Genomic DNA, 13,163 nt, shown 5'->3' with positions numbered 1-13,163 from the left:
TGGATTGAAAACCATTGGTGAGCCTAATAGTATTAAGATTTCGCTAGAAATGGTATCACGTTAGTTACACATAGAATACATTGGATGTATGTGAATGTCAGGTCCCCTTCCGTAAGTTTTGTGTTTAGCAAAAGGGATTATGAAACGGGGCAAATGGGGCGTCGTATGAAGAGAAGGTGCGGCTTCCAACCATTCCAGCCTTGAGAGCAGCTCGAAGTGCATCTGCATTCTGCTGGCCCTCCACCTTCATTTGATGGATTTTGATTAGCCTTCCGTCTCGGGTGAACACATATACCCCCTTGCCTGAGTCCGACTTGACTGTGTGCTCGCCATCTATAAATGGCAGTCCCGGGACAAGCGCAAATGCCTCGCTTCCCTTCAACGGTTGCACCTCTTCGAAATCGCTTAAAATGACTCTGCGCTGTTGGAAAGTCGGAATATTCCCAGTCGGTTCGCCAAAAACCAAAGACTTGCTCCACAGTGGTCCCAGCACCCGGTGCCGCCGACTGATATCCGTCCATGTCCAGTTCGCCCAGTCAATATGTCTGTCCTTGGGTTTGATCTTCGCAGCGTGTATCAATTCATTATGATCAGGCGAGTACCAGCCTGCATCCTCAACAGGGGGGACAAACAGGCCCTTTCGAATGCCTTCAACCAAGATATCTGCGCCCTTTGGGGCGACAACGTTCAACAGCTCCGGAACAGTGCACGAATCGGGGTTCGGTATCGCAAAACCGGGAAGGGGCGTCTGCTCAAGAATCTTTCCGTGGTCAAAATGCTGAAGGTGTAGGGTCTGAAGAGTGACACCGGTTGTGGTTCTGCCCGCTAGAAGAGTATGGTGAAGTGGTGCGGGACCCCGGAAGCTATAGTTATTCTTTCGATTAGTCTTTGCCAGATACCCTAAGATCATAGGCATGCTTACTCAGGAAGTAACGAGGGGTGGACATTTAAACCACCGTATTTGGCGCCATGGAGGATGCGCGGTGGCACGAAAAGCCCAAACGAGACCGCCACTATCAGATTTATGGGTCCTTCAGGGAGCACGGGGGGCTATAACCGTGAGTTTGCATTCGACTATGCTGGTAGCGACCAGGGTTCATATACCTTCCACCCCGTGAAGGTGTCAATCTCATGGATAGGGAGCGATAGTTTCGTTGCGGCAGCTTTGATTGGGACTGTTGAACCAAAGTATCAGCGATAAACAACCCGTACATAGCTTGTCCCTTCCCATTAATTACCTTCGCGTATTTGTTTCAAGCCCCTCCCTACCCTTTTTCCAGGCCGGCAAACAACGTCAATGGAAGCGATCCGATCGGGTTGCTTCACATGCTCGGCGTGGAGAGCTTTAAGAGAAGCTATGCTGAACTCATCAGAACCGCAAAAGAGGATTCGGAGCGGGTCGTAGGTTTTTGAGGACACGAATCGGGCTGTGAAGAACGGACGAACGCGAGCTTGCCGATACAAACACAGCAAGCCCGAGCCTCTTGAGATGAACATGGCCGAGGCTGCCTGGTCAGCTTATTGACTATACATCGAATCCTCCGATAGCTCCGCGGCGGGCTAGACTGCCCGCCACGTGATGTCACTGCCCACCGCAAGCCAAATCGCGGGGATGATCGTTGAGCTTGACCACGACCTCGCGAAATTACATTGTGATCTGGAACTCACGGCCCTAAAATGCCATGCCAGAGAGCAATACATCCTCGGTAGTTCCGGCGCAACTCTCGTTTCTGGCCATTTACAATCCACTACTCGGAGCTACGGACGAAACCATCAGAGAGCAGATTGTCTTTTACACATCGAAATCATGTCACTCGCGACGGCAAGATAGTTCTGCTGGGAACGGTGATAAAGAGTCCAACGATGAATGGAATGATAGATTGCGCCAGGTGGGCCTGGCGCAGGGTATGGTGACGTTTGCGAGGTGAGAATTGCTACTTATCAACTACAACGAGATAGGTGCTAAGGGCAACTTCTAGGAATTTCTCGGACGGGAAAGCTGTCGACTTCGTAGAGACAGAGAAATCGCAAATTGTGCTACATGAACTAGAGCAGGATTGGTGGATCCTAGCCGTATGTATACAGTTCACGCCTAGAAAGCACTATTTGAACGGGCACTGAGATCTTAGTCTATCGACCTGACTCGACTACCGACGGATCCTAGCAATGGATCTTCTTCGGAACGAAATGCTTCGAAAGCTTCTTTCCAATACTCTTCTAGGGAAATGGCTCCCCCGCAGCTCCTAACCCAACAACTTCGTCGAGCACATTCGACATTCCTTCTGCACCATGCTGCAAGCCTTGATACACTCTACAAAAGTGCTGGCAGGTCCACGTTTTGCCTATTCCTCGAGAACTTCTGGATGCGCTTTGCCTGGAACTGGGAAGTTCTTCTTGGTGGAAACCCTGTGGTGGAGATGTATAATGGTGTAAAGCTTTCTGCTGGAGGCGAGCTTGGTATTGGGGTTGGTGAAGAGGAATGGGGAAGCGGGGAAAGAGAGGTGCTCGAAGACTTTGTCTCAAGGACAGAAGGACTTGTTGATTTAGTTGTGTCCCGATTCGGTGATCCGTATGATCCAAATGGTGGTCATCAAACGACAAGCGGACCAGGAAGCGACGCCGAGAACAGATGGCTTGGCTTTGATGCTTATCCACGTCCTTCAGATGGTGTCATATTCTCGGGTATTGGAGCGGTCACACGACGTTCCCTTGTATCTATATCCCAGTGGATGGAATGGATATACATATATGGTGCTGACGCTTATGGAGTCGGCGAGGATCCGACCTCGACACGGCGTCGGAAACGGAGGAGGCGACAACGGGGAACGCCGTCTGGAAAATCTACCAGCAACCAGCTCGATTCCACTGATGCTACGCAGAGAGCTACCACAGATCGTCCATTCTCCCCAGGTATCCCCCGACCACTTGTTGGAGGGGCGCCGGGGCCTCATTTAACCGAAACGCACACTCCGGAAAAGACAGAGCAACAAACGAACAATGGAAACGCTCAGGATCAGAATAGCCAGACAGGTGATTGGATGACAACAGGGACAGAGACGTTTGTAAAGTATCTCACCCTCGGTTACGGCTCGTCATGGGGCCTCTCGGGGTCATCTAGTCGTACATCTAGTCCGCATCCTCAAGCCGAGACGTCTACAAGAGAGAATGTCTCTAGTGAGGCAAACAACTCCAACACTCAAGCCGGCTCGCAAGAGCCACCGAACGCAAATGACGGCCCACGGCGTCGCGACCACGGGAGATTTCTTATCGGTTTACAGGATAGCACAGCCAGTCCAGAAATTATACTAGAAGAAACAGAACCTTCTGATCCTGCTGCCAGTCCGAATGAGAAGATAGCCAGAAGGATGATATACGTTGAAATGGCAGATTCACAGCAAGATACGACAGGTAGGCCTATTTCTCACCCCATCCACTCAGCTCACAAAACTCACATCCCTCAGACTCAGTACAACTCCGCGCTGTCGTGTACATTGTAAGCCACCCTGTCCCAATTGAAACATTTTACGGAGATTGACTTTAATAGCATCAACCATTCATATACACCTTCCTCTTCGACATCACAACACCATCGCTTTCCGATCCCTCTCTCTACCACAGTATACATCATCAACTCGGGCCCCTCCAAAAGCCGCTCAGCGCCTCTACATCTCCCTCGATGGCAGAGTCTCGAATTTCTGAAGCTCCAGATTCTAATATCAAACCCCAGCAACAACAACACCCGATATACGATCTTGTATACGATCCACACAACCTCTCTATCCGATCCTCTATCCCCAACATCCCGGACCTTCTATCTCACCTCCACAACCAACGCATAAGCGGGGCCTTATCCCTCTCTCGGGTCGAAACAATAGGCATCCACCATCGTCTCCTCACGACTTATATCGAGACTCGGTCTCGGCCCCTTGAACTCGAACGAACCTGCAAAACCAGCCGTGGGTGGTGGATCGTTTGGGTCCGTGTTTCCGCGTCTCCACAGACTCAATCAGATCCGTCGGATGCAGACAGGAATAAACAACAGGAGGCCTTCATTATCCGCCAAGCCAGCGATCACATTGCTTCTTCAAACCACATTCGTAATGCTAGCAGTATCGGTGGTGGCAGTGGGGCGCGGTTCTTGAGGGACCTGGGCGGAGCATCGTCCCCTGGACTATCACTCCAAGGCTCGAAAATGGATATGGCACCAGGGAAGCTTGTTGAAGGGTTGGGTCTAGATGCGCGGCGGTACATTGAGAATCTACTCAGGCTGAATAGATAAATATCCATTTTAGCAGCCTAATTTACAGCGCTTTGCTACCTTCGTAACATACGCAGATCCGTAATTAGCCACAAGTACTCCGTAGAGCCTCAAAATGCTAATGTTTCGTACATAGCAAATGTCAGAGCAAGACGAACTAATATTCGGAAACTGAACATGCAATTCCAGGCCTTAGGTCAAAACTCAAACCTGACAATCCCTTCTTCCACCTTCAAAGGGCGTATCCCCGCCGCCTTGCAGTCTTGCAGTAGGCTGGATTGTATTAACACGTTAGTCGTCCACTACACGTGTCGTCGGCCAATGGAATGTCCAAAGTTAGATTGGTCGGATACCATTTCCTTTAAAGTCTCAAAGGAAACAATCCTCGGATAGAGAAATCAGGAGACGCTCAACGGTGTGCGTGGTGGATGACGTTTGCAAAAGGTACTTCGTCTTCTATCTGATAGTGAAATTATGAACTGCTAGTTTAACTACCTGTTCCTATTCTTTACTGGCCCGGTGCGCTATGCGACGTACGGTAGAAGGAGGTTATTTATGGGTCAGGGGGCATGAGTCGGGTGTACTAAAGTATCGTGCACCGCCACGTATTATTTCCACGATATGTAATGTAACGGTGGATAGGGAGGTTCACCACGATAGTTCTCAAGCTCAAGAGGATCGATCGCCCGGGAGGGAAGTGGAAGTTTTCCCAGCGGGACGTCTCTGGGTCGATCTCTAACCAAGTAGGAGCCCAAGAGTTTTGTTGTGTGTGGATGCGCGTCGCAGAAAGAGACATGGCCGATACAGTCCTCAGTCTTCACTGGCAGGCTCGTCCGGGATTCCAGGGAGCTTCTGTCAGCTCATGCTTGGCTCTCCTGCCAGAGGCGCGTTGGGGCATGGCAAGGCGACGAAGTACAAGAATGAATGGGCTTCATCGGCATTTCGTGAGGGTGCCTGTCATGCAGAGCAGCATGCGGTGAATGCCGCATGGACCATTGGCTGGGAAACCGACAGCACAGTCTGCGGGGTTGACGTCTCCCACGTCTCCAAAACTTGGGACCTTGGAAGGAATAATATGTGTCCACTGTTCAGTGACTCTCAGGATGAAGCTTCCTTTGGCTGAGAGCATGGGACGCATTGGGGTCTTCGCTGCGGTAACACAGCAATGAGCAGAGTTAGTTGATTGGGGGGAAGGCCGAAGGGGTCAGGGGGCTCAGGGCAGTTGTCCATGCCCAGCCTTATCATTTGTATTAATCCAAGACTGGTCGAATTGAAGACACACAGTGTTAATGTTATGAAGGAGGATTTCACCATTCAGAGAAATGTGTTTCGCCGGTTGGTGCTGCAATAGGCCCACAAGAAACTGGTACTATACAAGGGAAGCTGAATCAACAAAGTGGTCAGCTCGAACGTCCGGAAATTCTCCGCTTCTCTATTCCGCTTTCAAACCTCGTATCATGGAGCAAGACAGGAGTGTTAAATTGCGGTCGCATAACCGAAACTCCAGCCGTCACGGCTCTCATTTTATCAAGGACCACCTCAGCCTCAGGAGCCGATCCAGAAGAATAGCAGTGTTTCGTGTTCGTATTTGACTGTAACATACCGTATTATTATGTGCAGCCACTGTGGCTTGAAAAGGCAGCGTCAACTAGGCACCAGGCAACAGCTCAGAAAAGGAGAAAGAAAGCCTCAGTCTCCTCAGCCTGCTTTTGGGAAAGAGCCTGGAAATTTTGGTTTAAATAGATACTGCCGCGCAACAGATACTCTTGTTGGCAGAGCTCTGGATCAGTAATTGCCGCAAAAATTTCGTCATTTTCGTCATTGACGAGGAAAACAAACAAAATCCAGGGTTCACAGCCACATAGCTGCTGCGCCACCTTCTTTTCACCTTGGGTAACATGGTATCGTGGTGTTTCGGAGGGCAGTCATCAATATTTAAAACTGATAATTTTCTTTTTTTTTTCCCTGAGCAGGTTACTGAGTCAACATTTCAAGAGCTAAGTAACTAACTCTTTAAGGGGCCTGACAGGCTATTATTGAGTGCCGATAAAGCGTGGTAGCTAAGAGTCCAACTACGCTGCTTAGGGAGACTCACCACTAACCGCCTCTTTCCACCTCCTCACTCTCTCTTCCATTTATCAAGCACCCTCCATCCTCAGTCATCCCTCTTCCCCTGGGTCCTTCCACTTGCTATCTTAACTTCTTTCACACCACTTCCAGTTGTCTTGCTGGATCGTTTTTCTCGCCGAATTACCTTTTTTAATCTGCGCCGCTGCGCCCAGTTCCTACACCGTACGTGGTAACCCTTTTCCCTCGGCCGTCTGACTTGTGTCCCTTTCTCAACCATCAACGTCCATCAACGGTCCATCCCCTCCCCAACGACACCTTTATTCTCCTGCTGCTTTCAGTGTCTTCATTATTTTCAATTTTCCCAAAAAGTTGATTCATCCCGACCACCTCGCTGATTTTCTTCCTCTCAAGATGGCCGAGATCCGCCGCAAGCTTGTCATCGTGGGTGATGGTGCCTGCGGTAAGACCTGTCTGTTGATGTAAGTCTTTCCCGTGAGAACTATCATTATCTCCTAGCACCATTTGCTGATGATATCTTCTCCTTGCAGCGTCTTCTCTAAGGGCACTTTCCCTGAGGTTAGCTTCCCGCCTTGAGCCTCTACCGTCGACCACCGTCGATCTCTGCTCATAACTTGCGTAATGCTTTCTGGAACTAACGATCATACTCATAGGTCTACGTCCCCACCGTCTTCGAGAACTATGTTGCGGACGTTGAGGTCGATGGCAAGCACGTCGAGCTTGCTCTTTGGGATACTGCTGGCCAGGAAGATTATGACCGTCTCCGCCCTCTCTCCTACCCTGACTCTCATGTCATCCTGATCTGCTTTGCGGTGGACTCACCGGATTCCCTTGACAACGTTCAGGAGAAGGTCAGCTTTTCCCCGAGGAATTATTTGTTGGCAACCAACTGACCCCGTACCAGTGGATTTCTGAAGTTCTTCACTTCTGCCAGGGTCTCCCCATCATCCTCGTTGGATGCAAAAAGGATCTTCGCAACGACCCCAAGACAATCGAGGAGCTGCACAAGACATCCCAGAGGCCCGTCGGCCCTGAACAGGTAGGGTCCCGAACACAAACTGCAATTCTCTGAACCAAAATTCTGACTTGCTCGCAGGGTGAGGAAGTCCGCAAGAAGATCGGCGCTTACAAGTACCTCGAGTGCTCTGCACGAACCAACGAAGGCGTCCGTGAGGTGTTCGAGGCTGCCACCCGTGCTGCTCTCTTGACGAAGACCCACAGCAAGAAGAAGAAGTGCAGCATCCTGTAAATTAGTTTATTCCCCCCACCTTCGCAAAAGGCCTTTTAATCATGCGGAGATTATACGAACGGATAAGCGTCTCGAATATTTGGTTGTTTATGTTTTCTTATCTTACAAGGGGCGATGGGATTGTGTCGGTGCGAGTGTGAGTATGCCAGTGTGTGCCAGATGCGAATGTGGTTTATATTCAATAACGGGCACATGAGCATCATGGGATAATCTGGCTGTGCAGTTGGGTCGACTTTCTTCTTTTGCAGACTTCTTTTTTTAGGGAGGCGTTGTCATAACCTTGTGGGCTTTTCATTTTCTCCTGAACCATTTTCCATAGCGCCCCCGAGGCAGCTCGATTCCCTCTAGCGAAGGAGATCCCCTGTTCATCAGCCGAAGCATTGGTCTGCATTACTTGTCTAAGTAGTGTAGAGTGACAATGTGCAACTGGGAATGGTGTCTTGCTTCAGCTGCCCAGCCTAAGGGAATTGATCAAGCAAGTTGGAATTTCGTGATCTGATAGAAAATTCCTGTGCCTTTCGGGTTTCCCCTAACAAATTCTTATTTTCCCTTTCCCCGGTGCCCTAATTATTTTGGTTAAAGAGAATGCATGGAAGTGTCTTCTGTTCTTGGATTCTTTGATGTTTCCCAGTCAGTCTTGAGATTCTATTGCCCTGAAAGTCCACGTGACATCTCCGACTGGTTATGCAGGATACCAAGCAACGCATAAGATATAAAATTCTAATTGATTATTTCCCCTCGTTATTTTTATGTACAAAAGTAAAACTTGAATAGCGCCTTTACAGAAAAATAGGCAGGAGTCGTGCTGTCCTCTGCGTTGGGGGCATTCAAACACACTTCCACTAAAACAACGTCACGTGAGACATTCAAGTCCGCAATTTTCCCTCCGCGACAATCAACCAGCATCACCGACCCGATTCCGCACCGCACGCCTTGCCATTGCCAGGCCCGGCCTTTCTGAAAATGCAAAAAATTGTTCGACGAACGGCTCTGGCCAGGAACCAGGCGCAGCGAAAAGCCATACGAGCCAACAAGGGTGCCCAACGCGATGAGTTAAAAGACACCCTGCGGCAGCGTTTTGCCTACAACCGGATCGAACTTGACAACATCCGCGCTGAGAGGCTACGACGCCGGGAGGATTGGATGCGAGGACCTCTGGCACCTCAGCGAGATGCAGGAATTGAAGGAAAATCGTTTGGCGCGTTGAGTCCACAAGCGATGAGGCCACCGGCTATTCCGAAGCATTTGCGGAGGAAATATATCAACTTCGCCCCGGGTGATCGGGTGTGCATTATGAAGGGAAGGGACAAGGGTAAAATCGATGTGGTGACCCGAGTGGATGCCGAGAATGAGACTCTCACGGTGAAGGATCTTAACATGGTAAGCCTTCATGCACTCATTCCTGGATTTACTATTTATTCTGCACCAAATCAAGGTTTAACTTAATATAACTTCAGGCCGATATCTACTTCCCAGAATGGCTGAGCGAACAATACGGCAACAAGACGCCCTTCCAGACCGTTCCCCTTCCCATCTCCATTGACGACGTGCGTCTCGTTGCCGCTCTCGACGACCCATCCACAGGCCAAACCCGCGACATGATCGTCGAACACATCTACGGCGGCGGTCCCATCCTCGAACGTGAGCACGGCATCGAAACTCCACGACACACACGCTACATTGCTGGTGAGGATATCGAAATCCCCTGGCCACGGTTCGAAAAGCCAGCCTTCAAGGACGAAGAGTGGGATACGCTCCGTATGGAAGTCGAAACGCCATCCTGGGTGCCTTCGCTACATTACGCGCCCTTCCCGCCTAGTGTGCTTGACGAGCTTAGAAACAAGTTCTCCAAGTACCGTACAAGACATGATCCTGAGTTCGTGGAACAGAAGCGGTTGGAGGATCTTAAGAAGGAATATCTTCAAAGCAGGTCTTTGATGACGCCGAGAGGCGAGCTTATGGCTTTGATTCGACAGAAGAAGAAGGAGCAGCTAGATAGCATGAGAGATGAGGATGGGAACTTGAAGCTGGATGACAAGACGGCGTCATTTATCGAGAGTTATATGATGGAGACCTCCGCGGGGAAGACGAAGCCTGCTTAAACCTTTGAGCAAGTTGGGTTTTGCATCTGAAGCGCTTCCTCCTCTTCTCTTCTCCTATGTGATTCTTGTGTTGTCTTGTTTTTAATTTCCCCGGGTGTACCTTTTGTATTACTGTATCATAGAATATGAATGTATAAGATTAGGATTCAGTTATTGGCACCACGTATGCTTAATAGATATTCTCCTTAGTTCGTATCAAATTCAGCTTCATACGCATAGTATACTACCTAGGTATAATAGAAAGTTTAGTTTGAGCTTGAGGAAAAAGTCAAAAACTTAGTATAGTCTGACACCGCTACAACATGAAAATAAAAGTATATCCCGAGTCGGTTATGTCATAATTCATAAAGTCCGTAAACTAAACTCGCCGCATAGCTACTCCTACAAAACCGAAATAGGCCTCACCGAACATGGACAACCTCGGCCTTTTCTGAATCCCCCATAGCCTCGACGTCTTTAACCGCATCTGCATCCCCATCAGACCGCAACCCAATATCACTCTCCCCAACCTTGTCCACCGTATCCCTATACACAGGGACAAAGTTCACTGCAACTGCATACGTCCACGCAACAACCATGAACATGGTCGGCACGATGAATGCAAACCCAGTGTTATTGCGCATATCGGCGACGTGGGCCAGGAGCGCAGGGATTGCGGCACCGCCGCTGACGCCGCCGACAATGAAGCCCGACCCACGCTTGTAGTGGCGGCCCAGACCGCGGATGCCGAGGGCGACGATGGTGGGAAAGCAGACGGATTCGAAGAAGAGGGTTAGGAATAACATTGCTGGCAAGGAAAACGTGTTAGTTGTTTGTTTGTTTGTTTGCTTGCTTGCTTGCTTGCTTGTTTCAGTAGGCGGGGGGAGGTGGTATCTGGCCGAGCAGCTGGAGAGATGGGACGGGAAGTAGGTTTTATTATTCTGAGTTACTTACCCACTCCAGTTTCATTTCTCTGTGTCGTTGAAGCGGCACAGAAAGCGACCACGCCTGAAAGGTAGGCGAGGAAAACCCAGCGTGCTCTGAAGAATTTCATCATAAAGGCGCCGAGGAATCGGCCAACGGTGAATGCTGCTTGTGCTCCGGCGAGATATTTTGAGCCTGTAGAGCTGCTTGTTCCCGGCCAGGTTTCGGTAGCATAGTTGATAAAGTAAGACGCAATGGCAACTAGATGGTGCGGTCAGTATCTCTAGCAATTGGGTGGACCTAGCAACAAAGGGCAATTACCTTGAGAGCCAGTGTACGTGAACTGAGCAAGTGTAGCATGGAATAGCTTATATTGCTTCCAAAACGGCTTCTCTTGCTCGCTGACATGTGTAGTAGACACCTGATATGCCATATCCTCATCCGTAACTTCAGGAATGGTCGACATGAAGAAGACTCCGGCCAGAACAAAGACGAATATTCCGATAGCAAGGTATACCCATTGCACGCGCTTCAAAGCATTGACGTTGTCCGCGGTATCGGTAAAGAAAACATACGAGGCCAGCGCTGGCGCAACAACAGTGCCAATCCCGTTAAAAGCCTGGGCTAAATTGATTCGGATTTCGGCGTACTTTGGGGGACCACAAACTGCATGCGATCTTAGTATATAGGACGTGCAAAAACACAGTATATGCGTCATTACCTGCAAGATACGGGTTGGCTGCCGTCTCAAGCGATCCCAACCCTGAACCGATGACAAATGTAGCTGCACAAAAACCTCCAAATGATTGATTCAGACCGGCAGGCCACATGCAGAGTGCTCCAATGCCATAAAGGACCAATCCAAAAATGAAAACAGTTTTATACCCATAATGCCGAAGAAGCCAGTTCGCATAGCCTAAGGAAGCAAGAGGATAGGCACTAAAATCACATAATTAGTGAGTCGCTCTGCGAGAGACTGTTGATAGTACACACCCAAAATATGCGGCTTGCAACCCTGAACTTCTGGTTTTCGTGATGTTGAGTGTAATCTGGAAATGCTTGTTGAGGGTATCAAGCAGCCCGTATGCAAAACCCTATGCGGTGTAAGTCAAAGCTTGAAATGGCATGCCTGAGGGACGTCTGACGGCGACATACCCACAAAAAGAAAAGTATAGTGACGAGCATCAGAGGCCATATACTCTGGCGTAATGTCAGGTTCGCGGCAGATGTAGTCTTGCTATTGTCGACCCGAAACCCAGACCGGGTTTTCAAAAACTGCACAAACCCCATTTTGACGAGAAACGGAAGCAAATCGAGTTGGGATCAGACGTTGGGCTTGGCTTCCTCAGGTAACAACCCAATCCGAGTGTGAAACGCCTGCATTTACAAGGCGAAAAGAAAAGATGCACGGGTCAGAGAGCAGCTGGTCTCAGGACTTTATGTACCGATGGGCTCGAGCTGTGCAACATCACGAGAGCTAGCCCAGGGTGCCATCAATGTCTGATGAGTGGGTGCATCTCGTAAATCGCCAATAGGTTGCAAGGAACTCAGGGTTGGAAACACCACGTTCTCCTCATTCTCCTTCTTCTTGGAACCACTCCTCACAGTCTGGGGGAAATCGAGCATGGTGACTGGTGGAAGTGGACGATCTTTGGCGCAAACCCCGGACCCCTTCGGAGACAATTACCGTTCAGTCTGGGGAAGATCGCCGGCACGAATCCACCACTGAACGAGTAATATGGCACGGTCACACCCTGGCTGAGCCAAGCAAGAGCGCTTTCGGACTTCTTGCCTGAACAGCTTAATTCGCGATATTCTTTTTGCTGATGAAAACTGAAAATACCCGAGGCTCGAGTCTGACATATTCTTGAAGGCAGCAGGTAAAAAAGAATGGGCGTTCCAGAAAGCCACTTCGCTTCGTGATCCTGAAAGCACCCCTCTTCCCCAAATGCAACGCCAAAGCTCGTGAGAAACGGCTCGCAAAGCTCTCCACTTGGGCAGCTGGCTTGTTCGTATGCGCGGCAAATAATGTCCAATTAGATTCACCATCTAGCAGTTCGGCCTGTCTAGTCGGATAATTCCATCTTGGGAAGTAGCACAGGATGACGAACCCGGGAATCGGGAAAGCTCTCGCCTGAGCAGGGGAGGTGTTCAAAACAAAAGGAAAGCGAAGAGCCAGTAGGGGCTCATAACTGCGATCAGGTGACAAACACACGATGCACTCTCAGTGCCTGATTCAAGTTTGAAATATTTGTTCCCCTCGGATATATTCATCTACCATGATACATACACGCATAACTTAAAGAAGGATAAAAAAGAGGAAAATCAAAAAGAGGCAAAAACCACATCTCAAGGTCCAATGTCTATATCTATCAAAGGCACCTATCAACACCAAGTAATCCCTTAGCCAACCAAATTTCTATGCTTCCTTTGGTTTCGACGCGGCTCCGTTCGATTGCTCAACGGGAGCACTGGCGGTAACATTATACAAGCGGCGCTCCACAACCTTCAGAGTCTCATCGATGATACTATTGCAATGCTGTTAGTTTCTGTGGACGAGAAT

The 13,163-nt window shown here is 49.4% G+C and overlaps 5 protein-coding genes across 5 annotated transcripts; 3 read left to right on the top strand and 2 right to left on the bottom strand.

Annotated features, from left to right (window-relative positions):
• Positions 1–5: 5 nt before the first annotated feature.
• Positions 6–1,510, bottom strand: ASPSYDRAFT_43695 (methionyl-tRNA formyltransferase). The gene is made up of 4 exons (XM_040846703.1): positions 1,239–1,510; positions 1,105–1,175; positions 923–1,050; positions 6–863 (listed from the first exon to the last, which is right to left on the bottom strand). The coding sequence occupies exons 1-4, from the start codon at positions 1,495–1,497 to the stop codon at positions 125–127; spliced, it is 1,197 nt and encodes a 398-aa protein (XP_040703157.1). The 5' UTR covers positions 1,498–1,510; the 3' UTR covers positions 6–124.
• A 172-nt stretch (positions 1,511–1,682) lies between these two features.
• ASPSYDRAFT_88277 (uncharacterized protein) lies at positions 1,683–4,279 on the top strand (the record flags this gene model as incomplete). Its single annotated transcript, XM_040851991.1, has 5 exons — positions 1,683–1,924; positions 1,980–2,073; positions 2,130–3,408; positions 3,462–3,493; positions 3,545–4,279. The coding sequence occupies 5 exons, from the start codon at positions 1,683–1,685 to the stop codon at positions 4,277–4,279; spliced, it is 2,382 nt and encodes a 793-aa protein (XP_040703156.1).
• A 2,460-nt stretch (positions 4,280–6,739) lies between these two features.
• On the top strand, positions 6,740–7,595 carry rho1 (Rho family GTPase RHO1; the record flags this gene model as incomplete). Its single annotated transcript, XM_040841960.1, has 5 exons — positions 6,740–6,807; positions 6,877–6,904; positions 7,000–7,197; positions 7,251–7,385; positions 7,443–7,595. 5 exons carry the CDS (start codon positions 6,740–6,742, stop codon positions 7,593–7,595), a joined length of 582 nt encoding a protein of 193 aa, XP_040703155.1.
• Positions 7,596–8,558: 963 nt separating this feature from the next.
• ASPSYDRAFT_56954 (mitochondrial 54S ribosomal protein uL24m) lies at positions 8,559–9,697 on the top strand (the record flags this gene model as incomplete). The annotated part of the gene is made up of 2 exons (XM_040849295.1): positions 8,559–8,975; positions 9,053–9,697. The coding sequence occupies 2 exons, from the start codon at positions 8,559–8,561 to the stop codon at positions 9,695–9,697; spliced, it is 1,062 nt and encodes a 353-aa protein (XP_040703154.1).
• A 401-nt stretch (positions 9,698–10,098) lies between these two features.
• ASPSYDRAFT_148739 (putative l-fucose permease) lies at positions 10,099–11,890 on the bottom strand (the record flags this gene model as incomplete). The annotated part of the gene is made up of 6 exons (XM_040841836.1): positions 10,099–10,484; positions 10,631–10,861; positions 10,922–11,266; positions 11,322–11,539; positions 11,594–11,694; positions 11,756–11,890. 6 exons carry the CDS (start codon positions 11,888–11,890, stop codon positions 10,099–10,101), a joined length of 1,416 nt encoding a protein of 471 aa, XP_040703153.1.
• Positions 11,891–13,163: the final 1,273 nt, after the last annotated feature.

This window comes from Aspergillus sydowii (genome assembly GCF_001890705.1).
Source record: "Aspergillus sydowii CBS 593.65 unplaced genomic scaffold ASPSYscaffold_4, whole genome shotgun sequence".
NCBI classification, from domain to species: Eukaryota; Fungi; Ascomycota; class Eurotiomycetes; order Eurotiales; family Aspergillaceae; genus Aspergillus; species Aspergillus sydowii.
Note: the sequence above shows the minus strand (reverse complement) of the source record. Positions and strands in the feature narration are given on the sequence as shown.

Bases quoted from the DNA above. Each gene is read 5' to 3' on its own strand.
- ASPSYDRAFT_43695 (XM_040846703.1), bottom strand. From the start codon at position 1,497: ATGTTCATCTCAAGAGGCTCGGGCTTGCTGTGTTTGTATCGGCAAGCT. The intron at 1,051-1,104 runs GTATATGAACCC...TCACGGTTATAG, and splicing joins ACACCTTCACGGGGTGGAAG to CCCCCCGTGCTCCCTGAAGG. The intron at 864-922 runs GTAAGCATGCCT...GAATAACTATAG, and splicing joins CACCCCTCGTTACTTCCTGA to CTTCCGGGGTCCCGCACCAC.